At 41.9% G+C, this 13,690-nt stretch overlaps 2 protein-coding genes across 5 annotated transcripts in view; one reads left to right on the top strand and one right to left on the bottom strand.

Annotated features, from left to right (window-relative positions):
- Window positions 1-8,158, bottom strand: part of gstcd (glutathione S-transferase, C-terminal domain containing) — a 49,086-nt gene extending 40,928 nt beyond the window's left edge. For 2 of the 3 annotated variants that reach the window (XM_086157238.1, XM_086157240.1), the window contains exons 1-4: window positions 8,059-8,158; window positions 7,525-7,937; window positions 4,557-5,003; window positions 1,722-1,991 (exon numbers count right to left, since the gene is read on the bottom strand). In XM_086157238.1, the coding sequence (XP_086013364.1) occupies window positions 1,722-1,991; window positions 4,557-5,003; window positions 7,525-7,926 (1,119 nt within the window). In that variant the 5' untranslated portion in view covers window positions 7,927-7,937; window positions 8,059-8,158. The remainder of the gene's footprint in view (window positions 1-1,721; window positions 1,992-4,556; window positions 5,004-7,524; window positions 7,938-8,058) is intronic. The other variant, XM_086157239.1, reaches the window with a different exon arrangement.
- Window positions 8,159-8,420: 262 nt separating this feature from the next.
- Window positions 8,421-13,602, top strand: ints12 (integrator complex subunit 12). Of its 2 annotated transcripts, XM_086157241.1 has the most exons (7): window positions 8,421-8,551; window positions 9,199-9,362; window positions 9,476-9,637; window positions 10,042-10,223; window positions 10,313-10,472; window positions 10,615-10,758; window positions 12,807-13,602. In XM_086157241.1, exons 2-7 carry the CDS (start codon window positions 9,207-9,209, stop codon window positions 13,374-13,376), a joined length of 1,374 nt encoding a protein of 457 aa, XP_086013367.1. In that variant the 5' UTR covers window positions 8,421-8,551; window positions 9,199-9,206; the 3' UTR covers window positions 13,377-13,602. The 2 variants fall into 2 exon arrangements, with proteins under 2 accessions (XP_086013367.1, XP_086013368.1); XM_086157242.1 differs by lacking the exon at window positions 8,421-8,551 and having other exon boundaries at window positions 8,575-9,362.
- The last annotated feature ends 88 nt before the right edge of the window (window positions 13,603-13,690 follow it).

Raw genomic sequence — 13,690 nt, 5'->3', positions numbered from 1 at the left:
CCCTGGTTAGTAGCAGTAAAAGATCATGACTCAACTATTCAAAAAGTGAACTTGTTCTTCAGTGCGTTTGCCTCGGGTTGCACGCGCGTTCATATCCGAGGATGTGCGAGGGCGTGCACATGGGCACCCACACAGTTGCGCCTTGGCCGCGACAACACAACAGCTGCGTGGCAGAAGCAATGCTGGCGATGTGCACCCATCCTTGTAATCCCGGTAAGCCAAGAAAGAATAGAGGCCATTGTGTTTCTTAGCGCGTGTGCATTCCTCTCCACGTTAATATCTGATTTCACTGTCCTGAGAAAACTGTCATTTGTGCACATCTGCATTCAACTTAATTTAATCCGGCAACATTGTACAATCTGACCACCCAGCTCCCTCAGCCTTTCCCAAAATCTCTGTCTCCTATTCCTATTACTTACAGTCACTGTTGTTAGAGACACTTAGCCAACAGGAAATCTTGGAGATTTCTTTGCTGAGAGCGCAAAGCAACGAGGCCAACAGAACAGCGTGCTTGCTGACTGGAGAGAGGTTAGTGAGGGCTAAGCAGAAAAAGAGTCAACGTCTCCCTGTCGTTTGCTGTAAAATCTATGGCAAAGAAATGCTGCAAGAATAATATGTGTGTGTGCTCTGGCACAACGACAGGTACAGATATATATGTTGCCCTCGAGTGTTCTGTCTTGTTTTTAATCCCAATATGATGCTACGATACAATGCCTTTATTACTATATGACTACTTTTTTGTCTTACTATCATTTGTTTTGTTTGGGAGCGGATTGAATGTGAATTGACTGAGCAATCTAAGGAAGCAATAGCAATGATAATAATAATAATAATAATAACGGCGACTATTGTTTTTACGTTTGGAAAGGTCATTTTGCCTGAATGCCCTGATTGAGAAAAAAAATTCTTCCAGATAAACAATGTCTTTGAAAGGAGTGTATTAAAAAATAAATAAATACAGTTTAAAGAAGCAAGGCGATGCTTTGGAGAGCCCATCCAAAATGTTAATTCGATGCCTCAAAGCACTCATCGTTAAGCACTGACAGAGAAACTAAAAATACTGCTGTTAACAGTCTCCCACAGGCCAAAATATTACCTTAGTTCCACGTTCTCGAAGGCACAATCAGCATAAAACTGTGGCATGAAATTATCAAAACAATGGCTTGCAACTTGGAGGGGCTTCTAAACCCCACGAACGCAGAGGAAGGGAGCTCATTAACAAGACTGTAATAAGTATTATTTAGCAGTATTGCATAACAATGTGTACCGTCTGAGGTGTTGCTCAGAGCGATGAGCGTACAGGGGAGTATCTCCCTTGGCTTTCAAACCAATTTGAAGGCATTTCTATTGAACGTCTGCTTGTCCAGCCTGCGACGTTACTGTTTCGGCTGACTCTTAACATTTCCCCGCAGTCTTTTACACACTCAGCAGCGGAGGGCTGAAATGATAGTCCGAAAGTTCTTGAAGTTTGGGAACTTTTCCACGGTTGAAGGAGATAATTGCTTCAGTACAGAGTGATCAACTCAGCCGGCGGGGGAAATCCCACTTTGAGATGAATGTTTCTCATGCTTACAGGTCAGCAAGACGCTTCATAACAAATTTACAAAGTCCAACTGTGAAGTTATAGGGGTTCTCACAATGGCATGGCTACTACTTTATCTTCGGGGGGAAGCGGGGGGAGGCAGATCAGGAGGAGAAATTAGTGAGAAGTTAGGATTTACTTTAAGTTTCGTCATTGTAGGTCGAGGACCGCCAACAAAGGGTAGTTGGGAGGGCTTCTCCTGCTGCTCCTGCTCCGCTGGCCTCCATGGATCATCCTCCCCTGGCGGATCCTCAGAGATGCTCAATGCGGGGGCTTCAGGGACGTGGAATGTCATCCCGCAGGCCTTGGCGGCTCGAAGAACTCCGGGCACCTCCTGAACACGGCCGTACCAGCGCGTGAGGTGGGGCAGCTTTTGCAGAACATTAACAGGATTGGTGACGATGCATTGCTGGCGAGGAGAAAGAAAATACGAGGAGATGCTGATGGAGGGATCAATCCAACAGTGAAACGTGTCAGGTTTAACTACAATCACTCATCATGACGTCGGACCTGGGTTTTCACGTGGCAAAGGTAACTAAACAAACAGTGACATGAACAAGGAAAAAAAAAAAAAAAAAGAGGGGGATGTGAAGGGGTACTCGGCAATGAGACTTGGGTTGACTGGAGAGAATCAGTCACGGCTCTATCTGACATGCTCAGCGACGGCTGTTGAGAGGAGACATGCTAGGCCAAGTGTGAAACTGGAAACCACTGGAGCACAGCTGACTACTGAGGGCCTCACTGTGAGAACCGCACTTCATTCCTATAGTTAAGGAGCAGCTGGAGGGGGCAGAGGGGTGAAAATGATCGTGAGACCCACTTTCGCAGCATGACACAGCAGCATGTTCTCGGCTACACTTTGTTAAAAAAAAACAAAAAAAACAAACTCAACCTCAGTTAATTCAAAAACATGTTCACTTGTCTTAAATGACAAAATCTCGCGACAGTGATATGAGAGAACACCAACAGAAAATAACATTTCAAACTGAAATGAGGCCAGAGCTGCATGGGAAATTCCCTTCTCGCTTGTCTGAAGGCTAAAATATTAAATGAGGCCATACGTCTGGTATCGCAGTACCCGACCAATAATAACGGTGTCAAACAATTTCAGGGGAAAAGTTACATTATGCAAGCACTTGATACTATGTCCTCCTTTTTCCCCCCTAATTTATTTAAGAGGTAGCATCTGTACTGCAGTGCCACCCAGATCACATTCATACTTGTAAGCCAATAAGCTCAGCTTGTCAGGTCTGAACACCACCGAGCCACTTAAATGCAAAAGGGAAGGGCTTACAGCCTTGCTAAAGGGTCTCTCGGCAGTGGTAATCAGAAATAAGTGCTGCTTGCATTGATATGCCATGGACAGCAAAGGAGCTTGAACATGTGTCCACTTTTAGACACGTGTGCACTGTACATATATTCTTTAAAGTAAAAATCAGGCTACATTCATCATGCGATTTAGTTTTTCTATTGATTTAGGGAAACACTACATGGATCTAGGAGGAAGTAGATGCTTAAAACAAACAGCTTTACTTACATATGCAGTCATTCTGTTTAGTTAATATTCTGTAAATGTCTCTTGTGGCTTGTGAAATTGCTCTTTGAATTCAACGGCCGACACAACTGCCCCAGCCATTCTTGATCCGTTGCGGAGAGATAAACTCCCAAAATAAAGTTAATTAAATGCATTTCTAACCTGCTGCGTTTGAATGGTAAACCTCCCATACACTGTTATCACTCTTTGCCAGGTGGCTCCAGACCACCTTTGAGAGGAAAACCTGTGCCAGAGCGGAGCGGGGTGTCTTCTAAACTCACGTTTCTGCCTGGAATGATCTGAAAAGAGTTGAATGTGGCGCCAGCTCGCCCTGACCACTGTCACAACATTCTTTAAAGACTTTCTTAAGGAAATAGAAGGAGAGAAAAAAAATCTAACTGCCGGTAATGGAGATTTTCAGATGCCACCTATGTGACCTACCGTCTGCTCCTTTTTTTTGAGATGATAAAATCCATTGCTTAAATTTTTTGCAGAAAAGAATTTTGCAGATCATAATCTATCATGGGATGGGAAAAATAGATAGAATATAATCCAGTTTCACTATGTGGATTTACAAATACTGAAAAATATTATTGACTATTTTATTATTTAATTTCCAATTTCTTTCTTAAAGGGAAAAAAAAGGAAAAAAAAAAAAGTTAATCACATTTTCCTCCAGTAGTTTCATGACCGTTTTCTCCAAATGTCATGTTTAATGACAGTGACCTTAAAACAACGGCACACATAAATGCACAAGCAAAAAGGGAAAAGGAAATTACCTCAAACTTGCTTTAGGCAATTTACCCCTGATGCGTCAAGTCTTATGAGTATTTAAATACAAGTGAAGGAAAGGAACTATATATACTGTAAATATAATGCCACTGAAACAGAAAATGTACTTGTGCTGACTCTCTAGCATCTGGATCTTGCCCTTGTAAGTATCCCGATGCATAACTTCTTCTTCTCCTTTTGGCTTTCCCTTCAGGGGTCACCGCAGGGAATCAACCGTCTCCATCTAACCCTCTTCTCTGTATCTTCCTCTCTCAAACCAGTTAACTTCAACATCCATAAAACTTCTCTTTGGTCTTCCTCTAGATCTCCTGCTTGGCAGCTCCAATTCCAGCGTCCGTCTCCCAATATATTGACTATCCCTCCCCTGTACATGACCCAGCCATCTCAGTCTGGCTTCTCTGACCTTCTCTCCAAATATCCCCATGTAAAACACTATTCAAATATCTGCTTGTGGATATAATTCTAATAATTTTTCTCATTTCCTCCCAGCAGTGCCTCCCCCCTCAACATGCCGTCGATGATAGGGGAGTAAATTTCGCTAAAAGTGAGCGAAAAATCATCAGAATATTTTTCCATGAAATAAAACGGGCATAACTTGCGGTGGTCTGTCATTTACGGACAACCCCTGGGTTATAAACTAAGCCTTACCAAGTACTGATGGATGCATGGCAGCAGGACCACATCAGTCAGAGTGAAATACAGCCCTTCAGCAAAGACATGTTCCAGCGGAGGCAGGTCGCTGGTTTTCACTTTCCTGATCTCAGAGTTCTCTCTGGTGGTGGAGGTTGGAAGCGCAGCCACCGAGAGCTTCGCCAGAGCAGCCCTGATCTCAAGCCCGTCACAGGCTTGAGGCGCCGGCTCGGAGGCGGCCGCCACGCCCTCTTGACTCTCGGGTGCCTCGTCCTTCTGCCTCTGCTCCCGGAGCTTCTTCCGTCGAATTTTGTCATCATTGTGAACTTTAACGGGCTCTGCGAGCCTTCGCTCTAAGGTGAGGATGGAGGGAGGCGGCTGCGGATGTGGATTTGAGGGGTTTCGGAGGTATTCTTCGACAGCAGAGGGAATATCAATTTCACACAATCTGGTCCACTTGCTCACCTGAGAGAAACAACAGGCGAGACAAGCAGAGATAGAAAATTGGAATTAAGTCAAACATAGCATTCTTTCTGTCATGAGAGATGGAATAAATTAAACGGAAAAAAAAAAACAGAAAGCCACCTGTCTTGCTATTTTATCTGTGATTGTGTTCAGATGTTGAAGATAATTTCTTGAAAAAAAAAAACAAATAAATACTGCCATACAGAAACCCATTTTTCTTCTGGTTCCCAAAACTATATATAATAATGGTGATGATGATGATGATGATAATCGTAATAATATTTATAGAGCACCTTCTATCAAAGTGCTACAAGTTAGAAGGGTTGCAAGTAGGATGCAAATGTATAAAGATGCACATTCAATGCATTTACTTCGCCAGTCCCAGAGTAAAAGACTCAAAGGGTTTAGAAACTTCCAACAGACCTACTGCATGTTTTTGGACTGACGGAGGAAACTGGAAAACCTGAAGGAAAACCACGCAGCAACAGGGAGAAATGCAAACAAAATGCAAACAAAAAGGCCCCCCCAGTCTGGATCAAACCAGGAACCCCTCTTGCTGTGAGGCAGAAGTGCTGAACACTGCACCACCGTGTCACCCAGAAAAATATTCAGTCATACAAACACCACTTGGGACTATGCAGCGACAAAAATACAGGTTTTCAGTTCTGCTTTAGAAACATCGACAGATCGGTTCCGCCTGATGTCAAGGAACGGATTGCTGCACAATTGGTGCCCGAATTTAAAAAGCTCTATCACCAACGGCCCTTTTCTGGACCTTGGGGACACACAAAAGGCTGAGACCCTGGTACCATATGTGCGGGGTTTGTCAATTTGAGCTATTTCATCTTCATCGACAGGAGCATAAATTTAAACTTTTTTTTTTTTATCTGAAAATCACATTTTAAGTGCCGGCCTCAAACCAGGATTTGAGACATCAATAATGTTATTTTATGTTTACTCTGGTCCAATATAAAACTGACACGCATTTGATGTGCGAATGGGGAAAGAATAACATCAGCCTAAAGTATATTATTGAATACTAAAACAAATAAATGCAAGAGGCATTTACTTGTTTGAATAGAGTGTTCTATAAATGATTTGATTTTGTGATTGTGTCCAAATTGTCTCAGTCCAACCAACCTGCATTTCACTGATTTAAGACTTGTGCATCTTTGATTTACATTGGTGTCTTTAATTGATGGAGTCCTAAGTTTCAGTTGAACAACAAGCTTCCATTTAAACACTACAAAAGGACACAGTTAGAGTAGACAGGAATCTCAAAGGACCATGATGTTTGCAGATGACATTGTGATCTATAGTGAGCGCAGAGAACAAGTTGAGGAAAATCTAGCGAGGTGGAGGTATGCTCTGAAAAGGAGAGGAATGAAGGTTAGTCGCAGCAAGACAGAGTATGTGTGTGTGAATGAGTGGAACCCGGGTGGAACGGTGAGGCTACAGGGAGCGGAGATCTAGAAGTTGGAGGATTTCAGGTACTTGGGGTCAACAGTCCAGAGCAACAAAGTGTGTGGAAAAGAGGTTAAGAAACATTCAAACAGGCTGCAATGGGTGGAGAAAAGTGTCAGGGGTACTATGTGATAGAAGACTATCAGCCAGAGGAATGGAAAGGGGTACAAGACAGCGGTGAGACCAGCGACGCTGTATGGACTAGAAACAGTTGCAATGATGAAAAGTCAGGAGGCAGAGCTGGAGGTGGCAGAGATGAAGTTGTTGAGGTTCTCATTGGGAGTGACCAGGATGAATAGGATCAGAAATGAGTCTATCAGGGGGACAGCACATGTTAGATGATTTGGTGAGAAGTCAGAGAAGCCAGACTGAGATGGTTGGGTCATGTACAGAGGAGGGATAGTGAATATATTGGTAGAGGGATGCTGGAATTGGAGCTGCCAGGCAGGAGGTCTCGAGGAAGACCAAAGAGAAGATTTATGGACGTAGTGAGAGAGAATATGAAGGTAGTTGGTGTGAGAGAGGAGGATACAGATGGAGAAGGTTGATTCGCTGTGGCGACCCCTGACGGGAAAAGCCGAAAGGAGAAGAAAAGGACACAATTCTTCAAATGCACATTTGTTCTAGGACATTAGACCAAATTTTGGGCGTGAATGAATATGCCTCTATGGAAATAAACAGGAAAACGACAATGAGTTTTCTGACGTTTACCACGAGCTTAGTGTCAGTCAACACAGAAACGTCATCATCATCATCATGACCATTTTCCTTGCATTTGTCCCACGTGGCTGCAAAGTCCGGTAATATAGAGACATTCTGTCTTCTTGAAACACGCCATGACATCGTGTACCAGAGCGCACCAATTACGCCAGTTAAAACTAAACTCGGGGTGGGTAAAATATCAATATGTAATGGTCAACCATATCAAATCGACCAAGTGCGATACAATTTTTGTGGAATACAGACAAGTGTATCAAATCGATGCCACGAAGGAATTCATTTTCAAGATTATATTCCACTCCTATTAAAATGATTTGTCTTGCTCTGCAGCACAAACCTCAGCGCAGGCCTTCAAACACGTCTTCTTGAAGCCAAGAAGCGCCAGCACATCATTTCTCGATGGGTCGGTCTCAACTGTCTTGTTGATGATGTGTCTTAAAAGAACAGCCAGTCCTGCCCTGCAGAGACTTCCACTCTCATCCAGAGCTGCAGGGAGCCTGCAGCCCCTCACCAGCTGAGGCAGCTCTTCCAACTGCATTTCACACACATCCACACACTCCGGCAGCTGATTCTTCAGTGATTCGGAGTTGGCATGTTTGGTGAAAACCAGAAAAACCTTAAAAGTCTTGCTTTCGCAGTAGGACAGCAGGAATAACACCACGGACGTGTGCAGCGGGAGACGAGGTTCCTCATTTTGGCAAATGACCTCAAGGAAGAGAGAGGGTTTCTGTTGCTTCATTGTGAGCAGAACTGTGGAATAAACAAAACGTTATTAATGCGTTATCCTTTAAAAGACCCCCTCCACAAAAAAAAAAAAAAAAAAAAAAATCGATGATGTTCTGTATTTTGAAGAACGATCAACATTACGTACATGAATACTTACGGCAGCTTCTTATGTGATAAATTAGACGCGGTAATTTAAACGCAACCACGTTGTTTTGGTACAAACTTCCTGGTGATGCGTTGGTGTTTCTTCTTTGTTGGATCTGCGTGGGAGGCGCGACAGCGCCACCTGCTGTCCACCGTACAATCCTTCAAAAAAAACAAAAAAAAACCGGAAATATTTTTGTGACGACATCAGTTTTAAAGTGTTGGAAAAAAAAAATAACACGATTTAAAACGATGGAGTTAGAAGTATACATGTGATAAATGTGACAAATAACGCTTTTTATTTTTCTATTAAATCTTCCACATAAGGTTCCGCTCCTGTTAATTCCGGACGTATTTGATGGTTGCGCCGGTTGAGTAAAGAAGAAAAGCGGTATTTTAGGGTGGTCGATCTGTCGTTGCAGATGTCCGATACGTTATTTCAAAGGAAGCAGCGGTGAAAGAGATAGATTTTTAACCGAGTTTCATAGCAGAAGGTAATGTACTGTAAATGAAAACGTGCGTTGATGTGTTATCAGCTACTCCCAAGAGCCACGAAGAAACGACAGTGTAGCCACAATGGAGTTCATTTCACTGTCATCGTGTCATCGTTCTGTTTTCGACCATAATAGCGTAACAGATTTAAGTTATGGTTTAATACCAAATAGATTATACGTGCTATTTTTTACTTTGCTATCTCTTGATCATTACTTTTCAATGTTATTTTGTGAATGAACTCTGAAACATACGCTACTTCCGAGCATCCAGTAGTGAGAATGGGTGTAAAGATCCCAAACGCAATTGTTGTGAAATCTGTGAGGAAATAGAAATAATTTATAATAAAATTGATCACAGTGTCCTGGCGAAAACTGTAACTAGGTGTCCACTTAGGTCTGCAACTGCATTTTTCTTTTCAATTTCAAAGCGTTTTGTTAGAACTCTTTGTCCTCCAGTTTAATCTGTTTAGTTTGTTATGGTGCTTTTCTTGAATTGGTATCAACCGTTTGAATATGATGCTGACATTCTCAATTTAATGAAGATTTGATAGTATACATATATATCAGGTGTATCATGTTATTTCTGTTGTAACGTTATATTACTGTGTCGAATTGACCGTTTCTGAGCGCCATTATTTGAATCCTAGTTCAAGTCATGGCTGGACCGGTCAGTCTGGAGTTGGATCCCATTTTCCTGAAAGGACTGAGTTACCTGCACTCCAAGAGCAAAGATTCTGCCGAGAAACTTAAAGCTCTTCTCGATGAGTCTCTTGCAAGAGGGAGCGATTCATCCTATCGCTCATTGCAAAAAGTAAACACTTCTGCCGATTCGTTGGCACGTCGTCTCTTGGTTAATCATCGGTTTTATTTGTAATGTATCACCAAGTACTAATTACTGCATGTCGTCACCGTGTATATTTCTAGGATATAGAGGTGTCCAAGGCCACTGTCTCCAAACTCAGTCTTATTAAGCAGGACTCCAAGTCTTCGTCCAGTTCCTCGTCCTCCAGCAACAGCAGCGTCACCGGCAAATCCATCTCCGAGAGCAAGAGCAAGAAAGAAGGAGAAAAGAGATCGTCCGAGAAGGTAATTGGCCGCATTCGATTTTTTTTTTTATTTCTCTTAATCTATTTGAAATATTTCCTCAGGTTGACATGAATTTGTCAATTTGAAATGATAGATTTAATATTTACCATTCGTGAAAGTGGAGTTCAGAAGAAAATAACAGTCCAACGCCCACTTTAATTTGAAAAATAAAAGTTTAACAGCTATTGTTTAGTATCTATCCTGCTATCCTCCTTTTTGTTTTGATGTTTTTACAAGTGCAAAACTATTCAAGATTAGATTGAATTATTTGTTTAGTTATTTACAACCAGGGTGGGCCTCAAATGCAAACCACCAGATGCAAAATCCCTTTATGAGTGCATCGTAACATAAAAAAGAAATTGCATTCTTATAAAATAAAATCTTGCTGTCATCACAATCAACAGGTCAGGGTGGACTTGGGAGAAGTGGATCCACCGAAAAAGCCTCGCTTAGAAAAAACGGAGAATCGTTCATCTCCGATTACAGTGCAGACAAGCAAAGACCTCCTGACCAACATAAGCGACTACGACGAGACAAATGCCGATGACTTCGCCATGGAAATGGGTCTGGCTTGTGTAGTTTGCAGGTACATGTCATTTACAAGCAGAACTAAACCAGGTGTTTATGAAATACTCTAATATATTCACATCTTGACTCCGTTCATCATCGCCTCAGACAAATGACCGTGACCATGGGAAACCAATTGGTGGAGTGCCAGGAGTGCCATAACTTGTACCATCAGGACTGTCACAAGCCTCAAGTGACAGACAAAGAGGTCAATGACCCGAGACTCGTGTGGTATTGTGCTCGCTGCACCAGGCAAATGAAACGTATGGTGAGTTTTGAACATGGTTTTCCAAATCTACAGTATATCATTATGTATTTGTAACATGCGCTCTCTTGCAAAAATGCACCGGTGAATGTTTTCAAGATCCAGCTTTATGTCTAGAGGGTAAAAAGTTCTGTCTGTGCATCAGGCTCAGAAACCTCCGCAGAAGCCATCCCCGGCCTCGGCATCATCTGCACCCGTTGTCAAAGACACGCTGGTGAAAAAGACGGAGCTTAAGGCCAAGCCAGACACAGCAAGCACCTTCCAAGCCTTCAAAAGAACAGAGGTGAAGGTATGTGGAAATTCACAAAAGGAAGAATTCAGGATGGGATTTATCAGGATTTGCGAAAAACTTGTTCTTTAAGTATAATCCCTCTGACAAAATTTCTCTTCGCAAAAAAAAAAATCACTGATGAGTGTTCCCTCGTATTCATGGAACGATGGAAAACTTGCAGAACTATAAGCATCAGCTACTGAATACAGTGAAAAGGAGAAAAGTCAGAATATTCTGGAAATTCCCGCGTTGTCCAGGAAATGTAATTAAGCCCACGTTTTAAGCTTGCAATAAGCTACCTGAACAATATTTATTAGTTGTAACTGAAGAGTAAACAACAAGAAAGTATAATCTTTAACAAACAGCCAGGTTTTGAAATAATTATATGAAAATTAGATAATAATCACATGAAAATCAATCTTATTGCTGTCTGTCATACTAACAGAGTTGTTGCTAAAAGTATCCTAAAAGTTAAAAAAAAAGAAAAGAAAAAAAAGTAAAAGTATCCCTCTGTGGTTTTCAGCAAAGAATGGGAATATATGAGATTTTGACAAGAATTAACTATGATTTGGGTGACTGAGAACCTCCACAGAAATGGAAATATTGATAAGTAGAAATCAAAAAGCCAACTGTCAAGATATTTGTTTAGCTCAGGGTTCGGTAACCTTTACCACTGAAAGAGTCATATGGACCCGTTTCCCCACAGTAAAGAAAACACTGTGAGCCCTACGACCCTTTTGAAATTTAAGATGAACGAACACAGCATGTAACATTATTTATTTTTTGCCTTTATGCTATGTATAACCAAAATATGCGTGGCATTTTTTTTTAATCCATGAACAACTGCAGAGATAGCGAAATGACATTTCAAAACATTTTGAAAAGACGTTTGGTTGAAGGTTACTTTGACGCAAAATACTCAGTGTCTATTTGAGTGCTTCTTTTATTTGTGGAAAAAAAAGCCGAACTTAAATTATCCACCAACAGCAAGCGAAAAATGGGGTCGTCTCTCTGTGTGCTGTCATCCTTTAACTGGTGCGTGCAGTCGCTTGTTAAGAGCGACAAAAATATTTCAACATGTTTTATTTAGATGTTACAAGATCGTCATTCTCTTCAAATTTAAAATTACATTTTAAAAACGAACAAACTAAAATAGAATACGTTTTAATGAAATACTCTGACTATTACTATTATTTTCAAAAGCCACAGGGAGCCGAATCAGAAGGGTCAAAGAGCCGCGGGTTGCCGACCCCTGGTTTATCCTGTAATAGGAACAGTTCGCATAGAGCATCATTTGTCTGTCCATGTTGTGCTTTGTTTTATGGTTTAAAAAAAAAAAGGCAGGAGTCAGTATATGGCCATTTGCTGCTAAATCATGTTAAAAATTCTGCCTTATTTTCCTGTCAGCGCTGACAGTCAGAGAATTCTGTTCTGTAAAGAGTTGTGTTGATCGATTGTCTCAACACCTTCCTCTTGACAAAGCCGCTGAAAGACAAACAGGCTTATCCGTTGAAAGATGTCAGCTCAGCAAATGTAATATAATTATATTATTGCATCATGGCTTCGCCCTTGTCTATAATACAAATTTGTCATTGTATAAACAGATGTCTATTTTCACTCTGACCTTGGCAAGGCAACCGGAGGGCAACTGTAAATTTTAAATCAATCCTACAATATTATGTCATGCACGTAACTACAGCAAATCACAATTACAGAAGAGATACTCAAAGTCAAGCCCTCAAAAGTCTGAAGATCAATACCGCCCCTTGATAAATTATTTAGGTAAATATTCTAACTTTTCCAATTATGTTAATTGTGGCATCTACATTTTGATTAATATTGTATTTCTGCTTCTACAAAACATGTTTATTAGAATGCTGCAACCTGTCACGGAGGCGACTTAGGGGATGAGTGTTCACTTATCGGATCAAGAAAATGAGAAATATGTTTGTGATTTATAGTCATTAATTGTAACATTTTAACGAATGAGCACACCTCAAATTAACCTTAACCCAAGTTGGTGTTTCACTGTGTTGATCGCGGCACATCTTTTCCATATCATCCAGACATCCACAACATCTGCCAATCCCACCGCCAGCAATTCATCTTCATCGGGCAGTGGTCTCACAGGCTGGGCCGCATTTGGCGCCAAGACAAATCCTTCCCTCCCAGTCAGCTCCAAACTGGGTTCCTCCGGACCAAGTGGGAACAATAAGACTATTACAGCCCCCTCGAGTCAAAAACCGGTGGGTCTTTCTGGGCTGGCAGGAGCAAAGTCTGGACTCGGTAGCGCAAAGATGCCTGGGAGCAGCAACGGTAATGGCTCTAGCCAGGTGCCTCTGAAACCGCCCCCACCCCTGACACTGGGCAAGCAGACACTGAACCGTTCATCAAGTGGCGAAAGCCAAGGTAAAAGCTCTGCTCCATCGGGAGGTGGCTCCCCAAGCAGCTCCCAGGCGAGCGCCGCGAGTGCCAGCGCGACAGGCAATAACGGAGGAGGTAATGGTAACAATGGAAATGGGTCAAAAGCTCTACCGGGGGACAAAGCGCCAACATCCCAGGAGTCCCAGCTTAATGCTATGAAGCGGTTACAACTGGTAAAGAAAAAAGCAGCACAGAAGAAACTAAAGAAATAATTTTGAGGTAGAATCACAGAGCAGTATGGGTTGTGAGGGCTCCAGAGTGGATTTTGTGCCAGAGCATTATATTTGTATTATATCTGTGGATACGGAGGAACGCCATCCAGTCCGCGGATGGATCATCCATTCAAATACTTGAATCTCACTGTGTATAAATGCTGCTGGACTCTTTGTGCCTCGTCCTGTCCTGACTAATCTAACAAGTGAAAACTGACAGTTTTATTAAGAAATGTCATTAAAAATCCACTTCTTATTCACCCTCTGGTTACTGTTGTACATTGTATTTAAAATGTAGGTGTTATTTGCTGTTG

This window comes from Fistularia commersonii, chromosome 12 (genome assembly GCF_037954325.1).
Source record: "Fistularia commersonii isolate RoL2024-O1a breed Wild chromosome 12, RoL_Fcom_v1.0, whole genome shotgun sequence".
NCBI classification, from domain to species: domain Eukaryota; kingdom Metazoa; phylum Chordata; class Actinopteri; order Syngnathiformes; family Fistulariidae; genus Fistularia; species Fistularia commersonii.
The sequence above is the reverse complement of the archived record's forward strand: the minus strand, read 5'-3'. Positions and strand labels throughout refer to the sequence as shown.

What these genes read in the sequence shown, in the direction of transcription:
- ints12 (XM_086157241.1), top strand. Translation starts at nt 9,207, where the DNA reads ATGGCTGGACCGGTCAGTCTGGAGTTGGATCCCATTTTCCTGAAAGGA. An exon ending in CTGGCTTGTGTAGTTTGCAG is followed by an intron (nt 10,224 to 10,312) that starts GTACATGTCATT and finishes TCATCGCCTCAG; the next exon opens with ACAAATGACCGTGACCATGG. An exon ending in TCAAAAGAACAGAGGTGAAG is followed by an intron (nt 10,759 to 12,806) that starts GTATGTGGAAAT and finishes CATATCATCCAG; the next exon opens with ACATCCACAACATCTGCCAA.